The 21689-nt window shown below is 31.3% G+C and overlaps 1 protein-coding gene across 2 annotated transcripts in view; it reads right to left on the reverse strand.

Annotated features, from left to right (window-relative positions):
* Nucleotides 1-496: 496 nt before the first annotated feature.
* LOC107438950 (uncharacterized) overlaps nucleotides 497-21689 on the reverse strand; it is a 39975-nt gene continuing 18782 nt past the window's right edge. For both annotated transcript variants that reach the window (XM_016051385.5, XM_016051378.5), the window contains exons 7-14: nucleotides 21465-21563; nucleotides 16020-16088; nucleotides 14032-14129; nucleotides 10747-10845; nucleotides 8912-9031; nucleotides 6013-6098; nucleotides 4095-4139; nucleotides 497-1886 (exon numbers count right to left, since the gene is read on the reverse strand). In XM_016051385.5, coding sequence (XP_015906871.1) covers nucleotides 594-1886; nucleotides 4095-4139; nucleotides 6013-6098; nucleotides 8912-9031; nucleotides 10747-10845; nucleotides 14032-14129; nucleotides 16020-16088; nucleotides 21465-21563 — 1909 coding nt within the window. In that variant the 3' untranslated portion in view covers nucleotides 497-593. The remainder of the gene's footprint in view (nucleotides 1887-4094; nucleotides 4140-6012; nucleotides 6099-8911; nucleotides 9032-10746; nucleotides 10846-14031; nucleotides 14130-16019; nucleotides 16089-21464; nucleotides 21564-21689) is intronic.

The raw sequence follows: 21689 nt of genomic DNA on the forward strand, positions 1-21689 counted from the left end.
TTTTTTAAAAGATGAAAATAAACAAAATTTCCTGTATTTTCAGAGTTTGTAAAGGAAAAAAAAAATCAAAATTCCCTGCAGTTTCCCTCTTATTTTAGATGATTTTAAAATTCCCTGTGCTTTCCATGTTTCCCCTGTTTTCTTTGTGGAGAGGCAACCCTGAATTAAATGGTTTAGAGACATGATCTCATTTTTACAAAATACAGTTACTTTTGGCAGTATATCCATGATTGAAAATAACTGTAATCTTATTGGTTGTGATGCATCTAGTATGCAATAGCTCTAGACATAAATGACAGAAAAAATATTCAATTTTTATACGTGTTTTAAGTAAAAGTATATTTCTCAATAATTATCATATAAGATCAACACTGAATATTAAGTGAGTGATCCTATAACATACCACATTTTATAAAGAGAGTGTTTTATGGGAGTAACAGGACCCTAATTTAGGATCAAATAAATGGGTTTAAGGTTTGGAGAAAGCAATACATAATGAATATATTAAAGAAATTTTATAATTCTCCGACTGTAACAACTAAATAAAAGCAAACATAACAGATATAAAATTTGTCGAACTACAATGACTAGAACTATAGACGACCTCCTTCGCGCAAGCTTCCCGAAGTGTTCTTCAAGCCTTCGGATTTGGTAAAGTCTATTACTGCATACGTCAACTCTTCTCTGTCGGGTTTATGAACGATCGTTTCTTTTTTAGAGGGAGGAGCCAAATCTAAGGATGCATAATTCAGCTCTTTTTCACTGCACGCAGAAGGTGGCCTTTGCGGAATCACAACATTTTCGTACTGTTGGCTATCCGTCACCTCTTCGATGGCACCGAAATTCTGAGGCGTGCTCAGTATTTTAGGACTGCTGTGAGCCGAGCTTATTTCATCACTAGCAGACGAAACACTGGACACACTACTGTGGTCAGGTGATTTGGACGCCGACACTCGCAAGTGGGCAGACTGTAAATGCATTGGGCGTGTGACATAGGCTGGAGACATGCTCGTAGATGCTGTCACCGGACAGGAACTTTTTCTACCAGGTGATGGTAGTTCTGCCTGCAGGGACAGAGGACCCGCAGGTGCGGACATTTGTTTCCGAAATGCCGGAAGTGTGTTTGGAATGTTTCGGAGCATGGGTGCCATACTTTTTGCAGTCTCCGGGCCAGAATAAAGTGGAGCTAAAGGTGGCTTAAGTACATTTTGTGCTCTCAGGTCCTCGTATTTAGATGACTGTGAAGATTTAATGGAAGAAGTGCTGAAAGAATTATCACTCGTGGCAATATTTGGGTTAGGTAGTGGGCAAAATTGTTTTCCGAATTGTATATTGCTGTAGTTAGGATCACATGGATAAAAAGTTAGTGGGTTGCTTTTATGTTTCACATTTTCTGATAAAGTAAGCTTACCATTCTTTTCTAAATTTATGTTTACGTAATCTCCAGAATGGGTGACAGGTTCGACCGAAAGAGTTTCTTTAAAATTCCCACTTTTGCAGTTCTGTCGAAGATTATCACAAATATTTTCTGAACAAGGATTTTTATTGACATCGGACAGTTCGACTTTCTCGACTTCATCCCTTCTCCCATACGTATTGGCTTTGCTTTTTTCTGAGCACAAATTATTGGGTGCATGCAAAACAGAATCCTGATGAAACACATCTCCTAATTTAACTTTCTTTTTTTGAATGATGGGATTTAATTCCTTTTTGGAAAACTGAAGACTGTCTTCCATATGTTCATTTTTACAGTACGTCCTATCTGGAATGGGAGGTTTCATGTCAAAAGTTGCTTCACTGTTGCAGGAATTTTGATGAGGTGAAAGAGGTACAGAAATACTGCTGATATTATTTATTAGGAGAGGTGGTTTGTTCTTAAAAGAATCCTAAAAGACAAGAGGTTGTATTTCTTAAAATGTGAGTTATAATCATATGAACAATAATCAGGGTTCACAAAGAGATCAGAAGAAGAAATCCAAGGAGTATCCAAGGAGTCCAAAATTTTAAGGACTTATCAAAAATTTTAAAACTTTGTGTAAAAGATAGCTAGAAACTTTTTTTTTAAATTAAAAAGCAGTTATTATAAGGAACTTGCAAAAATGTATATTTTGCATATTTTTTCTCTAATCCTTTTGAAGTAAATTTTGACTTTGTCAAACTTCATCAAGAAAAATAAATAAAGTTATCACTTTTACACATAAATACATTTTTCAGTTTCAAATCTTGTAATAAATCTTGTTAAAGTACAGATGTTAAAGATTAACATAAAAAACTAACAATCTTATATTTTTAAATTTGAATACACAAAAAAAATCTAAGGCATTTTATACAAAAAAAAAAAAAAAAAAAAAAAAATCACAGTAAATTATTAAGTTTGCTTGTAACATGTAAAATTAAAATTATTTGCTGTTATTTTTTTTCCTTCTAACTCTTGCAATCAATTTTTTTTTCTTTTAGAGTTTTTCTTAAACTATTAGATTTTGGCAGCTAAGTCATCATTTAGATTTCCTGCTTGGACAGCAAATTCATCAGCGGACTTAGTTTATCTATGCAACGCAATAATCTAAGGAGATTCTAAGGACTAATTTGGAAATCTAAGTAGTTCCAAGTACTCGTTGGGGACTTTTTTATTTCCAAGGAGTTTCTAAGAAGTATAAGGAAACTGTACGCATCCTGACAATAATATAATTTTTATATTCACTTATAAATGATTTTTTTACTTTTATTTACTCATTTGATACAAAATAACATTGCTAGATGTCTGGAATCAAATGGTCCTGAATTAAAAAGATCATACTGATTAGCTACAGGGGTGATTGTGAGCCCAACAACTGATCAATCTTCAAAATTTCTTAGAATAAAATAATTAATGACCCATTTCAAAAAATTTATGTCTTTATAATATACAAGAATTTTTATATAAACATGAGATCAATGATTTCTTGGAAACTTCCAGATCGTAGTTAGAGAAAAATCCGGATTTTTCTGGAGCACAATCATCTTTTTTGGCTATTAAAAAGATGATATAGGCAATCAGGTGTACAGAACAAGTTAGACTAACCAGAAATCAACTAACCAAAAGAATAGATGACATCCCTTATTGTAACAGATGCTAACATGCCCCTTGTTGGAGGTAACTTTTCTTAAGTGGTTGCAAAAATTATGTTGCATTATCAGGGGTCTGTCCAGACATTTAGTGAAAGGTCCGTTTTGATAAAATTGTGAAAAAATTAAAGAAAACTTAATAAATTCTTATTATAAATGTAAATTAGTGAATGGCCTCTAATAAATTTTCATGATTATTTGTTTCTTGGTTTAGTTTTTCTTTAGTGACATGATTAAAAACATTTAAGTAGTTTTGGAATGCAAATACAATGAGTATTGAAGCTAAACATTTTTGTCAGAAGTATTATATAGTCCCTACACTCACAATAAACAAATTTGACGTAACTGAATTTTTTATTTCAACTGTTTTAAATCAAGTCATTAAGAAATAATTTAAAGTTTTTTGGAATGACAAATCTGAATAACAAGATTTAATGCTGCATTTAAAATATTACACTTAATACTTTTTTTAAAATCTTGCCTCTAAATGCTATTGAGTTTTTTCATTAAACAAATTAAGAGCACAAAATTTTTTTAAAAGTAATAATACAATACTAAAAAATAATAAGTAAAAAAAAGTGATTAAGTACAATAAAAGTTTTTAAAAAATTATGCAATTAGTGGACAGCCCTATAGGTATGTATGTAAGATTTTTTAATCTTACATTCAAAAATCTCAATTCAATTAATTCTTATCTCTATTTAATTAAATGAATAAAAGGGAGATGGAAATTTTGAGGTGAAGTTTTGTCATTCTTGACACCTTCGAGGTCAATAATAGAAATCCATTAGCTCATCAAAGCAAATGGATTTCTATTATTTCCTTTGTTTATGAACAATTTAGCCTTTTTAAATTGTTTTCTATCCTATGAATCACTTGAAATATGGCGATTTTTAAGAATATGGCAATTCTGTGAAGTAGACTTTTAAGTGATGACATACAGTTAAATGTAAGAACTTAATGATTAAGACAAAAAACTCTGAACTTACGCTTATATTCTTAGAGGTATCTTCAACTTGAAGCAATGAAAGAACCTGAAAAGATAATATGTAAAAACTTGAAAGATGATAGTTTATTCTACAGTTCAAACACACTACAGCCAGAAAAGTGCCATGAAATAAGGTGGCTTTCTGGAGTTACATGCCATCTAGCAATAGCTAGAGCAAAAATAATTAACTTCAGAATTTTCTTCCCGTTTTCGAAACAGTATTAGGCTGTGAAACAACTAATTATAATTTAGAAAGTTAGATAGGTAGGTATTTTATTAATCTCGCATTAAAGGTGCACAATGGGCTATTGGCGACGGTCTGATAAACGCCCCTGAGGATGATCCGAAGACATGCCATCGCAATTTTGATCCTCTGCAGAGGAGATGGCGCCTCCCCTTTGGTAGCCCAACAACCTGTGCACCAAGTCGAGTACTTTACGGTAGAACAGTTTAACGAGGACCAATACCGCACACCCTCGGTCCCTACACAATCTGATCCAAGTGGTCACCCAAACGCACACTGATCGCAATCAAGGATGCTTGACTTCTGATGGATTGATCAGTTTGGATTTGAAAGCGCCCACACACTTTTCAACTGTGTTCAAGAATAATAGTAAACAGTGTTATGAAGAGTAATAGTAAACAAGCGTTGCTATGGCGACCGTTGCTGTTTTTCTTTTCATTTTCACTAGCAGGCATTTTTAATGTATAATTACTGGCTCGAGGGTGATTTCCATATAAATATGAATTCTGAAGAAGGAAAAGTATTTTGTGACGTCTTGAAACACGTACATAGGCAGGATATGAAAATCAATCCAAGGACAAACATCAATGAGACAGTTTTTGCAACCCATGATTCGAAATGTTGTGGCATTTAACGGAGTCAATCCAGAAAAAAAAAAGTATTTGAACAATGGGTACCCAGAGATCATAATAAGGCTATCACAACTTTTTTGTTGATTTTTTAAAAAATATTTTCAGAAGTATTTTATTTTAATAATTTTTCTCCTCTTTTAACGGCTGACCACCTAACCGGAACGTCTGCTCCTGCACCCCAGAGTCCAAGGTCAAGAAAACTGAGATGGGCACAGTAGGCCCTACATGGGCTGTCGCGCCACTGAGTTAGTTTAGTATATTATTTTCCATGCTTTTTCATAATTTTTAACTTATTTCATGAGTTCTATATACTTACAACTTATGTGCAGTAATTAAAACTTATTAATTTTCTTAGTTTTTCTCTTTTTTTATCTATAAATATACACATATATATAATTGGCAAAGGAAAAAATATTTTAAATAACTTAATTTAGAATGACTGTACTCTATTGATATTTCAAATTCTAAAATCTCATTGTTTATGGCTTCAGCAATGGATCAAACATAGAGAGCGCAAATGAAGCAAAACAGTAAGATAAAATGAATATGTTAATTATGATGGCAACTATCTGTAACATACATAGTATACCCAAGTTAAGTAAAACTTATTGGTAGCTCAAAAAGCTCTATTGATGAGAATGGCTCATCCTTAGATGAATATTAAAATCAAGCACTCATTGTTGCACTTATATTTCAAACAAAAATATATAAGTTTTTTATGCTAGTAACTTTTTTAGAAAAGCTCTTAAAATTCTGAAATTGTAGATAAATTCCGAAATTGCTTTTCGATTACAGAGCCACCAGGTATCTTGTTTCGAAATCTCGATCTATCAACACCTAATAAAAAATTGACAAGTTATCTACAAGAAGAACAAGTGATCTACATTCCAATGCTTGAAAAATAATGGTTTAAAAGCAATTGAAAATTTTTTTCAACTACCTAATACATAAAATTCACTTGAGTAGAAAGGCAAATAGAATTAGATTCAAATGAAATTAACAAAAAAAGAAAATATATATATATACAATTTGGATATGAATACCTTTTCCAACTCATAAGATTTCAAAAGTTCTTTATCATTCTTAGTGTTATGATGAAAATTCATCAATCTTTCATTAAATTCTGAACCTGTAAATGAAAGATAATTTAGATATTTAAAGATAATATGGCCAGATTTTTCAACAAAAAATAAGCACCTTTTAAGTACTTTTCAAGCACTCAAAAAATATTTTTAATCACTTACCAAAAAAAAAAAAAAAACATAATTAGGATCTGTGCAGTAATAAAAAATATTTCTTTCTATTGTTTAAAGTTCTTAATTTATAAACATAAAATCAATAAAATTCAAAAACTTCACATAAGCATGATGAAATAACTAGTTTCTGATAAACATTATAGAGAAAATAGTAAAAATCATGCACTTTTTGTAATTTAAAATTCTTAATTTATAAACATAAAATCAATAAAATTCAAAAACTTCACATAAGCATGATGAAATAACTAGTTTCTGATAAACATTATAGAGAAAATAGTAAAAATCATGCACTTTTTGTAATTTAAAATTACAATCTATACGGCAAAGAAAATAAAAGACTAGGTGTCAATCTTAAAAGTTTCTAGGAGTGATCTCAAATATGCTGATTATTTAGTGCAAAATAATAATTAAGTTACGAAATCAGACACAAAAAGTACTTTTTTCTGAACAAATATAGATATATTTTACATATTTGAAATCTTAACCTTCAAAATATAGGAGAAAGCTGCAATCTGAGAAATATGGTCCCCATATTTTGGTTAGGAGAGCATTCCAATACTCGGACCCCTTAATGTTAATTTCCCTTTTTTATTTCTTGGCATATTTTTAAAACAAATAAAGTAATTAAAAAAAATTGCACCCACTCATAAAATCCGTTTATCCAAAGATAATTCTACTTAATTTAATTGCAGCTAAAAAAAATTTCAAATATGAAGTATAAATCTTTTTACACCATATTAATTTATGTATTTTTCTATTGAAAAATCTATAGTTCCAACTGTTATTTAGTAGAAACCAAGAAAAATTAAAAAAATGATATTAAAAAAAATAATTTGGCGACAATGAAGAATATTTAACTGGGGTGATTAATATTTAAATGAGGTTAATTAACGAGGAGCTTAACTTCGCGCGTGTAGCGTAAAATTTCATTCATAATTTCTTCGCTAATAATTGATTGCTAATTCTTTTTTTTTTTTTTTTAAATCATAAAATACAATATTTCTTTTTTAGTCGTCTAAAAATTTATGTATCATTTAGTAAAGAAATTTGAATAAAACATTTTATTTAATAAAAAACAGTTTATTCAACAAATGTAGAGTGAGAGAATGTGATTATCCATCAGCTTTTTCAAATATTATTTTTTTTCTATAATTGACACAATTTCAATACAAACGTATGCATAGATTTGGAATAATGTATTTATCAATTTCTTCAATATATATTTTATAATTATTAATACGAATACATAGTCAACATAATACATATACGAATACATAGTCAACATAAAAACAATAAAGTAAAATAAAAAATATACAAAAACTTTATGCGATTGGTGGATAGTTCCTTAGGTAAAAATATTACAGTAAATATTCTCAATAATTCTTAAATTTAATGAATAAAAGGGAGATGGAAATTTGGAGATGAAGAAGTTTTGGGATTCTGGACTACTCTGGGAACTCACAAGTAAATACAAAATTAAGGAATGATCCCCAAGTTTAGTTCAAAGATAATGGTACTGATCTACAAAAAAAATATCGTGGGAAGGCCATTAGCTTGCCAGTGAGGAAGGCGATGGCGCGTCACCAACAATTAAATTAATAAGAGCAATAAAATCTCCTATTACTATTAGGTAGTTATTGCTATTCAGTGTAGTTTCAAATATTAAAAAACAGCAAAAATCTGAAGAAGAATAATCTAATTGGCGGAAGAATCACATACATGTAAACGCCTCGCTAATTTAGCGAAATTCTCAAAAATCAAATTTTAGATTCCGGAGCTCTTTAATTCTTCCTTTAAGTCTTCTTCACTCTTGTTCAAAATTTTAGATTGCTGTGAAAATTTCGTTGGATTATAAGTTTTGGAAGATCGCAAATCAATGGTCTTGAAAAAAACTCAGAATTTCGCGAAATTCGTGGACAAATCACCTGTTTCGAGTTTTTGGACCTGGAAGGATGACATGACTGTATTCCAGGGTACACCTGGAATACAGTCACTTCTGATCTTGGAACCTACATTTATCTGAAGAAGAGCAAGGAATTTAAATATGCAAGATTAGCTGAAAGATAGAACTGTACAGAATAGCAGCCACCCTGTTATGCTGTATTTATGATTTTATTTGCATTTCTCCATATTATAGTGAAAATCCTGGGCTAGCCTTCTTGGTGGCCAGCAGCGCTCTCCTCTTTCCCCTACTTCTCAGGGCCGAGGGAGTTGCTTGTCTTAGAATAATTACTGGACATGACTACTTGCAGGCCCATCTATTTAAAATTCACCTCTTTGTGTGCTCTGCAACACTTCGCCTATGACTGGGGAGCATCTATTTGATTACCCCTCTCTTTTTGACATTCGTTGATGTGACGACTTTCAAGCCCTCTCACCTTCCGGAGCTAGTTCACTATTGTATTGGACTGCAAGACGTCTTATGTCTGAGAAGATGATGGAGGGTGTAAATTAAAATATATATATATATATATATATATATATATATATATATATATATATATATATATATATATATATATATATATATATATATATATATATATATATATATATATATATATTCTAATGAAGGGAGACAGTTATGGGGGATTTTCATGATAGAGTTGACAGAAGAAAAAGAGCTGAATACACTTGAAAAAAAAGGCTGTAAAAGAGACTCAAAGCCCAATTAAAGAATTCTTACTGTTAGGAAGGGAATTGGAAGGCGACATATCCATGTAGCCTGCTTGCATGATGACAGGTTCTTCATCTGAAGCTCCACCATGAGCCATGGTCATGTAAGTATTCTTCTTTAAGGATCCTCCTGCAAATGATATTTATAGCAATTACTTTTGAACATTCCTACAGCATCTATTTTAAAGTACCCATACTTCTCAATGTATCGTTACTCTAATATCGCAATGTTTCGATACATCGGGATGTTTCATAACATTAAGGTTTTACAATTGGTATTGCGTAATTCTTGCATCTTTTGATTAGTTATCAACTCTAAATTGTATTTTTGCATAAAGCACTTGCACAGAAAGGGGGAAGGAATGTGGCATAAATTAACCTGTTGCAGACTATGTCATAACGTAAAGTGTTTATAAAAATCTTTATAAGCAGAAAAATAAAAAAAACTTTGATGGATTGAAAATTTAGAAACAGCTGACGCCATAAGACATGAAACTCCTGATTCCCCTCCCATAATCTTTACATTTAGTTCATTACTATCAATTTTTAGTTTAAAAAAAAAGGAATACATTAAAGAGCGATAAACCTATCCTTGAATAAAAATAAAATATTAAAAAGTTTAATTTGAGAAAGTTTAATTGAAAAAAGTTTAAGTTGTATTTTTTAAAAAAAATAAACACTGCACTTTTTAAATATTTTCTAACAATGATCTTTTCTTTTTTCAATAATTGAAGACCTGGGTGTTTTTTTTCCAAATAGCGGCTAAATAAGCAATAAACTGCTTAATTGATTGTAAAAAAAAAAAACAGCATCAGAAGATTTGCATAATTTAAAGAAAGCACAATTCCATAATTAAGAGATTCAACAACAACTAGATTCTCAATCACTCATAAAAATGAGTTTTTTTTTATGACAATGTATTGTGAATTGTCATTATCTACTACAATGTAACTGTTATTTTCCTTCGAAACTTGTACTTTGCTCCTCAAAAAGAATCATAATAAGAAATCAAGAAAGTCTGTGAAAGGGGTAAAAAAAAAACAAAAAAAAACACGACAGGTCTCACTGAAAAAATTTGAAACAGTCTTTTTGGGTCAGACTGAGAAAAACTATGGATTAGTGATAAATTTGATGTGAATAAGTAGTTAAATCTGTTCTGCACATGAAAATTATTAACACCTTCAGTATGACTAATTAGTATTGCATTTAAATTAATCTTGCAGTAATAAAGTTATTTTCTTGTCCATTTATGAAGGGATTTTTAAAATTTCTGATACGACATTTTCAGGGTGCGTAGCCAAATCTTACAAAAAAAAATAAGCACCTTTTAAGTACTTAAGCACTCAAAAAAAATTTAAGCACTAGACACATGAAAAAAATGCGAAATAATTAAGACATGATCATGATATAATAACTACTTTCCGACAAAGTATTTTTTTCCAGATTATATTAGCGACCATAAAAAAATTTCAAGATTTTTCGGTTTTATTTAAGAGGGTGGAAAAAGAAGCCTGAAATTGAGAATATCTTGCAAAATGCAGCAGAGTTGCGCATGAGAATCTCACCAGACCCATCTCTGTAGGCATATATGCGGATTCGCAAATATTTCATCAATCATGTAAAATGATTGGCACTTAAGGACGATATGCCGAAATGGGTTGTGGTTGAATGAATTGTGAAAATGTTCAATAAAAATCTATACAGTAAAAAAAAAAAAAATTCTCATTTTTGAAAATGAAATATTAAGCACTTCTTAAAAACCTCCAATGAAAAAAGCACCTTTAACCACTTCCTAAAAGCAATTTTAATTTTGAGGCATTGTATGTTATACAGTACAGAAATTACCTGATTTATGAGAAGCCTTCATATCAACGTAATCAGAAGGTGTAAGTGATGAGTTACTAGATTTCTTCATTGATATGTAATCAAACGGATTTGATTTTTCTAAAAATAAATAACATTCATTTTACAATACAAGCTAAAACACAATTCAATTGCAACTTATTCAAAGCTATAGCAATACTTTTTTCTCGCTATTTTTACTGTTATGTACTAATAAAACACACCACATGTTGGGGTACCTTTTCACAGATGAATGTTGACATGGTCGATGTGACTCTCCCACATTACATTGGTGTGCGATACAACATATACACTCAACTGCTAAGGGCAACACAAGAGCGACCAAGACCGTGAGCCTAATACAGCTCTCACAATCAGTATTCAAGAGTACGGTAATCTTAATACCCCGGCTTCTCACAAAACGGAAAATCAACAAGTAGTATCCCTTCACAGAATTCTATCACAGTCATAATTCTGGTGGGGGAATACTGTAGTGCATCTACCACTACAAAAATACAATTCCAAATCACTAGTATCTAAGACATGTTAACTCAATTCCATGTTGGGGTACCTTTTCACAGATGAATGTTGACATGGTCGATGTGAGTCTCCCACATTACATTTGTGTGCGATACAACATAAACACTCAACTGCTAAGGGCAACACAAGAGCGACCAAGACCGTGAGCCTAATACAGCTCTCACAATCAGTATTCAAGAGTACGGTAATCTTAATACCCCGGCTTCTCACAAAACGGAAAATCAACCAGTAGTATCCCTTCACAGAATTCTATCACAGCCATAATTCTGGTGGGGGAATACTGTAGTGCATCTACCACTACAAAAATACAATTCCAAATCACTAGTATCTAAGACATGTTAACTCAATTCCATGTTGGGGTACCTTTTCACAGATGAATGTTGACATGGTCGATGTGACTCTCCCACATTACATTGGTGTGCGATACAACATATACACTCAACTGCTAAGGGCAACACAAGAGCGACCAAGACCGTGAGCCTAATACAGCTCTCACAATCAGTATTCAAGAGTACGGTAATCTTAATACCCCGGCTTCTCACAAAACGGAAAATCAACAAGTAGTATCCCTTCACAGAATTCTATCACAGTCATAATTCTGGTGGGGGAATACTGTAGTGCATCTACCACTACAAAAATACAATTCCAAATCACTAGTATCTAAGACATGTTAACTCAATTCCATGTTGGGGTACCTTTTCACAGATGAATGTTGACATGGTCGATGTGACTCTCCCACATTACATTGGTGTGCGATACAACATAAACACTCAACTGCTAAGGGCAACACAAGAGCGACCAAGACCGTGAGCCTAATACAGCTCTCACAATCAGTATTCAAGAGTACGGTAATCTTAATACCCCGGCTTCTCACAAAACGGAAAATCAACCAGTAGTATCCCTTCACAGAATTCTATCACAGCCATAATTCTGGTGGGGGAATACTGTAGTGCATCTACCACTACAAAAATACAATTCCAAATCACTAGTATCTAAGACATGTTAACTCAATTCCATGTTGGGGTACCTTTTCACAGATGAATGTTGACATGGTCGATGTGACTCTCCCACACTACATTGGTGTGCGATAAAACATATACACTCAACTGCTAAGGGCAACACAAGAGCGACCAAGACCGTGAGCCTAATACAGCTCTCACAATCAGTATTCAAGAGTACGATAATCTTAATACCCCGGCTTCTCACAAAACGGAAAATCAACCAGTAGTATCCGTTCACAGAATTCTATCACAGCCATAATTCTGGTGGGGGAATACTGTAGTGCATCTACCACTACAAAAATACAATTCCAAATCACTAGTATCTAAGACATGTTAACTCAATTCTATGTTGGGGTACCTTTTCACAGATGAATGTTGACATGGTCGATGTGACTCTCCCACATTACATTGGTGTGCGATACAATATATACACTCAACTGCTAAGGGCAACACAAGAGCGACCAAGACCGTGAGCCTAATACAGCTCTCACAATCAGTATTCAAGAGTACGGTAATCTTAATACCCCGGCTTCTCACAAAACGGAAAATCAACCAGTAGTATCCCTTCACAGAATTCTATCACAGCCATAATTCTGGTGGGGGAATACTGTAGTGCATCTACCACTACAAAAATACAATTCCAAATCACTAGTATCTAAGACATGTTAACTCAATTCCATGTTGGGGTACCTTTTCACAGATGAATGTTGACATGGTCGATGTGACTCTCCCACACTACATTGGTGTGCGATACAACATATACACTCAACTGCTAAGGGCAACACAAGAGCGACCAAGACCGTGAGCCTAATACAGCTCTCACAATCAGTATTCAAGAGTACGGTAATCTTAATACCCCGGCTTCTCACAAAACGGAAAATCAACCAGTAGTATCCCTTCACAGAATTCTATCACAGCCATAATTCTGGTGGGGGAATACTGTAGTGTATCTACCACTACAAAAATACAATTCCAATTCACTAGTATATAAGACATGCTAACTCAATTCTATGTTGGGGTACCTTTTCATAGATGAAGGTTGACAGTGTTTGTAGCCTAGCCCCACATGGGTCACAGACGTGATCTGAACACGCTTGCCTCAACCAACTCTCTACAGAAACAATAACATAAGCAACACAAGAAATGATTCTGATTTCAAGTGCAATTGTTTGACACAAATATTACTAATTTTTTCATTTTTTAATAAAATATTATGTTTTAGATTAATTTTGATCTATGAAAGACTGTATGGCTTTATTTACATACCAGTGAAAATTATGAGCAACCGTACATTTAACCCTCACTCTATCCTCATACATAAAGGCAATTTTATGATTCGGAGTTTCCCCAATAGGGCTGCTTAATGGACCAAACGGTTGCTCATTATGAGTCACTATTTTTCGTTATTTATCTTAATTTCTGGAGAACATTAATGTTTTGCATAATGTTATTATACTATCAACTTATCTGAACTGGAGTTTGTTGGAAGGGTGGAAGGGGTGGCGCCATTGCACGCAGGAACATGTGAAATCAATGTTTTATATTTTATTTACATGAAAGATTAATGTGATCCAATTTAAAAACAATTTTTTCTGAATGAAGAATGTAAAATTTTAAGATAATATATTCAATAAAAAATTACTTTTTAGTCTAAATTAAACAAATAGATCTTATTACAAATGAATACAGACATTGAATGAATACAGATAATAAAGGAATAATATTTAAAATAGTGTCTAAAACTTACCAGAGCTTGGAGACATCTTCAGGTAATCATTTTTAGTTTCTGTTGTTTGTCGGCCAGGCGATGAATTGGAACAAGATAGTAACGAATATGGATTATAACTGGAATCATAATAAAAAATTATTTATCAATGGAAATTTTTTATAAAAAATTTATTAATCAAGTTTAAAGAAAAGATCGGTTATTTAAAAAATTAAATAAAAAAATTCATTGATTAAATTTAAATGAAAAAAAATTTATGCCAGACTTTTAATATGAAGCTTTTATTTCATACTCAATTAAACATCACAAACACACTTAAAATATCATTTAAAATAAATAATAACAATGCATTTAACACTACATTAATGTGCTAAAAATTGTTATGGACTAATAGATAATAATTGCGAGATTCTAATTGGAATAGTTATAGTAAAGAATTTTCTGTAATGATGAATTTCTGTGAAAGCTGTTTCCGCATCCATTTATATAAGATGTAAATATAAGATTAAGATACCCAGATTAAACTCAAGCATACCAGATTAGACATTTCTAAAAAAAAATCCTGCATAAATAAAGTTTTGTATGGTAAATATGAAGGAGTAGGTAATTTAATAGTACCATATTTTAATACTTATGAAGATACATAAGATGTACAGTGCGCAAAATAAAAAAGGACCTTCATGTTCTAGGACTCATTCTTAATGGTTTAAGGGAGTTATTTCAAACATGCTAATTAACTAGTGCAGGTGATATTTTAAGTTACGAAATCAGACAAAAAAAAGGTACTTTCTCTGAATAAACATACCTTTTTTTGACGAATTCGTATTTCTGACCCCCAAAACATAGAGGGCAGCTGCAATCTGGGATACATGGCCCCCTACCGTTTGGTCAGGAAAGCAAACCAAAGGTTAGACCACTTAATGTTAACTTTACTTTTTGTGTATTGCGTCATATCTCGAAAACTTTATAAGCAAATTGAAAATTGTTTGCACACAATTATAAAGCTCATTCATCCAAAAATAACTACAGGGAAAAAATAATTTTAATAAATCTATATAATTTTTCATTGCTTTATTTAATAATAGTCAAAAATATTTTGAATTGTAAGGTATACAATTCTTTATATCCTTTTAAAGTATATTATTTTTGACAGCAAAATACAAAATTTGAGTGAAATCAGCCAAAAAGTTCTAATGGAATCAAATTTCAAAGAAGTCATATTATAAAAATTCAATTTCTCTGGAACTATTTGACTGACGTCACTAAAATTTTGTATTTTGCCATACAACATTATATTCTTTAAAATGATGCAAAGAATTGCATAGCTTACAATTCAAATTTTTTTTGACTACTTTTAAGTAAAATAATAAAAAAAATTATAATTATTTATTTAAAGTTAATTTTTGCATGGATAAATGAATTTTATAATCTTTGGATGAATGAATTTTATAATTGTGTGCAAACATTTTTCAATTTGTTTAAAAAGTCTTAGAGATATGGTAAAATATGCAAAAAATAAAATTAGCATTAAGGGGTGTTAACTTTGAAGCGCTCTCCTGACCTAACTATTAGGATTATATTTCTCAGAATGCGGCTACAGTATTTAGTATCAGTATTTAGGGAAATAGAAATCTGAATCTGTCAAAAATGGGTATGTTCTTTCAAAAAAAAATAAGTTTTTGTGTCTGATTTCATAACTTAAAATATCATCCATACTAATTAATTAGCATATTTAATATCACCCTCTCAAACCCTTACGAATGAGTCCCAGAATATGAAGATCCAATCATTAGATCAGAAGTTATTAATTGTGGTCGGTTTTTAATTTTGTGCACTGTGCAATGTATAGAATACCCAATTCACTGTTTTCAAATACTTGATAAATATTTTTCATGGGACATATATTTTATTTAAAAAGTAATAGAAAGTTTGTATGGATTTTATTAATATTCTTGTTTATGTGCATGTTTAATTTGCATTTCTAAGACCACAGTTAAAAATATACAAACTTTAATGCTTGCTGTCTGTTAACATTTTCTGTGCTGCTATTACCTCCAGACAAAGATCCTGGACTAAATCTAAAAAAAGACGTTTCATCAGTTCATAATTTCTAATAAATTAAAAATATCAATATTTCAAGGCATATAGGAACTTATACAATAGTAGAACAGTATCCGTTAGGGTATTAAGAATAACTAATTGATATTTTGAATAATGAAATTCTGCTTGGAAGCAATGTCTCCTTTTCACACACTTGAGTTATTTGTTGTCTGCATACCAAGTAATTGCCATTTTCATCGAAAACATCAAATTTCAGATATTATCAGCATTTAGAATTTCATATATTTTAATAGATGGAGGTTGCCTGTTACTATATCAGATATAGGCGAATATGTCACATTTCCACAAAAATAATGTCAGGAACTGATAATTGTAATTGTTAAGCTGACAATTGTAATTGTTAAACACATTACTGGTATAAATATGGGCAAGCAGATTTAGTCTCTGCATAGGAAATGGGTAACTTTGTAAATTTTTTTGTAATAAATCATGGTTTAGTGAACCATGAATTATTACAAAAAACAGAACAATTCGCAGATTTTAATGTCAGGACATTATTAATTTAGTATATATGATAGTTAATTCAAGTTTCAAACAAAGTTGAAGCTTGTTATTACAGTTCAAATTATGGGGAGTAAAGTTATCAACAATGTTGACATTCGTCTATGAAAAGGTAGCCCAACATAGAATCAAATTAACATGTCTTAGATACTAGTGAATTGGAATTGTATTTTTGTAGTGGTAGATGCACTACAGTACTCTCCCACCAGAATTTTGGCTGAGATAGAATTCAATGCATAGATACCACTAGTTGACTCATTGCTGTTTTGTGAAAAGCCGGGAGAGCTGTATTAAGATCACGGTTGTGGTCACGTCTGTGTCGTCTCTAGCAGTCGAGTGTATACATTGTACATTATGTTTGATCGAGACTGAGTAGCAACAGTGCGAGGAGGTGGATCATGTCGTAGTCTGAACAAGAAGCAAGTGAACTGTTAAAAGAGAACCATTCATCAAAGTAAGTGTGTTCACATCGAAGTGGGTGTTATTGTCAAGTTGGCGTGTTCACATCTCGTACGAAAGTCACCAATGTGGGTATAGCAGTAATTGATAATGTCAACCTTCATCTATAAAAAGGCACTCCAACATAGAATCGAGTCAACATGTCTTATATACTAGGGAATCGGAATTGCATTTTTGTAAAGGTTGATATACTACACAAATAGATAGCATTCAAATTCTGCTATCTAAATTGGGCTTAATTTTTCCTCATTAATAAAACTTTAATTTAGTATTAACAGGAAATAGATTTTTACGACATTAAAAAGTAGTAAACTTTTCCGATTTCTTCAGGAATGGACTTTGAATAAACTAAAATTGTGGGATATTTTGAACTAAAGATCAAATTTGTACATCGTGAATGGAAGGTCCAAGGGCAATAACTAAAAACTAAATTCAAAATAAATTTAGACTACGGTAAAACATACCTGTAAACAAAGGAGAAATAAAATTTTACTTGAGACATTTTTTAAGCTGCGAGTAACAATTTGATACATCATACATAATCATGTGAGTCAAAAAGAGAAATTCAAAATTGGAAATACTATAAGCACTTACATTCAGCGATGTAAAAAATATGTATATAAGTCCTAATATACAGAGAAAAAAATTTCAAACCATTTTCATAATTTCTTAAACTATTTTATTTTATAATCGACGTTGAACAGTCAACCCAATTTGGGGTTTACAACTACTGGTGTTCAACTCTGTAGCCTCGTAATTTTGAAGAACCTAATCCAGAAGACAAGGGAACTCCTGGATCAAGTATTGGGAGAAATCTGCCTTTGTGTATGACTTTTTGATGGAACTAAATAGCATTTGCATTACATGAAGAGGAAAACCACCCACGGTTAGCCTGACGTCAAGGAGACTCTTAACTTGTGATCCATCTACCACTGAGGATATTTTACGTCAACACAGTGGTCGGTGCAAGCTGGATGCGGAATTCGTATTAACCAGTCATCACTGGGATTCGAACCCGGTTCACCTCATTGGAAGGAGCATCATTTATTCCCTGAGCCATCACGTTCTTGATTTAAACTACTGACATTCAACATACTGGTAATAGCACCATCTATTGAGGAATAAGAGAAGTGTTTTTGCCATCAGTGAATATTTTATCACAATTTTGTTTTTTTAATTTCTTCAACAAATACGGAGAAATTTGACAATATAGGAGTAAGCAGGAGATAGTTGTAAAATACAGGAGTCTTTGTTAAAAAAACAGGTGACTTGGCAGGTATGGTACAATAATTTTTAAATTTTTTTTTGCCCATTTAATTGGTGGCAAATGGGTTAATTGGAAAATTGGTAGTTTGGAAGTAAGAAAAATAACTGGAATCATAATTTTAAAACATAGTTTAAATAATCAAACAGATTGATTTTTCTGATAAATATGAAATTCTAAACACATTATTGTAATGCAATTTTTCATTTCATAAAAAATTCTTTTTCTCCCTTCAAATTTTTAAATATTATATTTTGTAAGAAACAAGATGTATTGGAATGATATACATTGCAATTCGGAATACTGGGTACATAATAATATAATCGGTAACATATTAATATAACTGTTGAGTTTTTGAAAGTTATTAGTTCTTCCTAATAATCAAAATCAAAACTGTACACCTATAGACAAAATAGTTCATTGCAAGGAATGATCTTCTATAATTCATAAGTATACTCTAGAACAGGGGTTTCCAACTTACATGAGGCTGGGGGCCACAATTAAAAACACAAATCAAATGGCGGGCCGCAACTTTATCGAACTTTTTTGTAGAACTCTCTTAAGTTTGAAGGAACATTAAATATTACTGTCAGAGTTTTATCAAGTTGTACAAAACAAAAGTATTGATTTACAAATTAAAATAAGAAGTAGATTTTTAATAATATTTAATTGTTACTAATAATATTTTTAAAAATACAGTAGAGAACCATTTATCCGGTATCCAGATAACCGGGAAACCAGAAAACCGGGAAAAATTTTGCTCGAATGTCCCGCCATTTTAAACTAGAACGAAAAAAGCGGAAATTGGACTCATCCTTGAAGTTGAGTAGAGGAAAATGTAAGGAAGGGGAAGATTTTTTTCCCCGTTTACCCAGAGAAACGTCATTTCCTCCGTGACCTTGAAGGCAGGGAAGGGAGGAATGTCTTATTTTTTCCTTTAGGCCGTCAATCAAACTCAAGGGTGTGGCATGCTGATTTCGTTTTCTGCTTGATTTACGAGGGGGGTGGGGAAAATGCATTGCATGCATATCAGTGAACAGAAAAAGAAAAGAGAAAAATATATTTATTTGACATCGACTAATAAAAATAAAATCTTTTTCTTTTGAATAAATTCTTATTCTTTGGAAGTGCGGTATCAATTACAAGTTTTTCTTGGTGTGGAATCACATCTGCTGTAATTAAAAATCTTGTTTTTATCAACAAAAAAATAAAATAAAAGGAGAATTGTTTAATATTTTAAACATAGGATTATTTTATGAAGCAGATTGCAGTTTTGTTTTTCTGATTCCACTACGTTTGATTTTTTTTCTTTTCGCGATCAATTTCGCACTCAATAAATTAATTCTTTTTATTCATAAATTTTATCATTAGTTTTTTTTTTTTTTTTTAATTCCGTTGATCTTGCCTTGTTTCGGGTTTTAATATTTATGCTAGTTCCTTTTTTAACTATCGTTTCGGTTCAATAATTTTCAAGTGTTTTTATTTAGATTAATAAGTTTTCCTTTTATTTTATCGTTTCCCCCGTATAATTAGGTATGAAATATATTGCGTTATTTAATCATTGGTTTTGTTTATATTATTTAATTTAGGAATTGTAATTATTTTTAAAAAATAAATATGAGAATTTTATATTTTTTAAACTTGATTTTCTTGTCTAAACTTGCAAATTTTTTTGTTCTTTTAAATGTTATATTTCTACCATTTTTTTTCTTTTTAAAGTTAGGAGAACCTTTCTTTTTTCTCTTACTTTATGCATTACACTTTTTCCTTGTACTTCGGGTTCGATAAAACATCGATTAACGACACTTTTTGGTCGATCCAGAAAACCGGGAAATTCAGATATCCGGGATAGCGATGGTCCCGAGCATCCCGGATAATTGGTTCTCTACTGTATTAAATAAATAATAAAAATTCGGGCTACAATAACTTTCAAGTGAGCACCTATGTATTAAACAATTAATGTGCAACAGATATCTAATTTTATTAAAACTTACATAGTAGCACACAAAATATTCAATGAGAAAATTGAGGTTTGCAACCACCAGAGAATAAATATTTACATTTTAAATTTAAAAATGTGTGTTTAAATATTTTCGTACAAAATGAGTGGTTTCTAAAAGTTAAATCGGAGAATTTCTTCAAGAAAATTTCTAATACGCACATGCATAAATTATATTCACAAAATACGAAAAAAAAATGAAATAAAAAAGAGCAACATACACGATTATTTTTGTGTTTGAATAAATATTTTCTTGGATGCAAAACCTGAAAAATTTCTTTGCACCGTTGGTATGTTAAATTTCACAGAAACGAAGAAATTAGGTTTTTATTAACGAGAAAAGTATTTTAAACCCATATAGATTTTTTAACGAAAATTGTCCGCTAAAAAAAAATGACAAGTAATATATTTTAGTTCGCGGGCCGCCAGTTGGAAACCCTTGCTCTAGAACAATACCATAGATAATCAGATAAGGGATGAGGAGCCAGTCTTTATTAAATCAAACAATATAAAAAAATAAAAGTCAATTCCTACTTAGGTCAATAAAGAAAAATTAAATTTTAGTTACTTTTAATTAAATAATTAAAATTTTTTCTCCCATATAAAACTCAAAATAATTAATTAAATTTAATTAATGAATTAACATTTGAAATAATTGTATTAACATCAAGTGTCATCCACTACCAAGTTTAAAAAAAAATGCATTTGAACTTGAGTGGATGAATAAAAAAGTATTTTATTAACGATTGAAAATTTAAACAAGATAATAGGGAGAGTATGAACTAATAGTAGGAATTGATAAAAAGAATCTCAGTATTAGAATCTCTGTTAGAAACCAATTCCACAATTAATCATTTATTAGGTTTGCGGAAAGATTTTTTAAAGGTATCGGAAAGAAATTTTTTCTGACTTTTTTGTGCTAACATCACACGGAAGTTTTAAAATGAAAGATAAGAAGCCATTATTACTGCGAAAGGTTCTTTCCTACACAATCATTAATGTAATTTCACACAAATTTGTTATAACTAACAATAACCATTGAAAACAATTTCTTTCAAAACTATGCAACTGAAATATAGAACTAGAAAGAAAAGGCATTTTTTTACTTACATAGAATTCTGAGAATTAACAGAAGGCCATTCATACATGGAATGCGGACGAGAATTTACATCTTTCGAAAGACACCCAACGGATGTGTATGGAGAAGAACTAAAAGAAATGTTCAATATAAATATTCTTCTCATCATGATTCTTACCAACAATTATGCTCTTTTATGGCATATGTTTCCATACAGATGGATTCGTTACTAGAATGTTGAGGATTATTCAATCCTC

This window comes from Parasteatoda tepidariorum, chromosome 6, assembly GCF_982258835.1.
Source record: "Parasteatoda tepidariorum strain Cologne lab strain chromosome 6, Ptep-v5.0, whole genome shotgun sequence".
Classification (NCBI taxonomy): domain Eukaryota; kingdom Metazoa; phylum Arthropoda; class Arachnida; order Araneae; family Theridiidae; genus Parasteatoda; species Parasteatoda tepidariorum.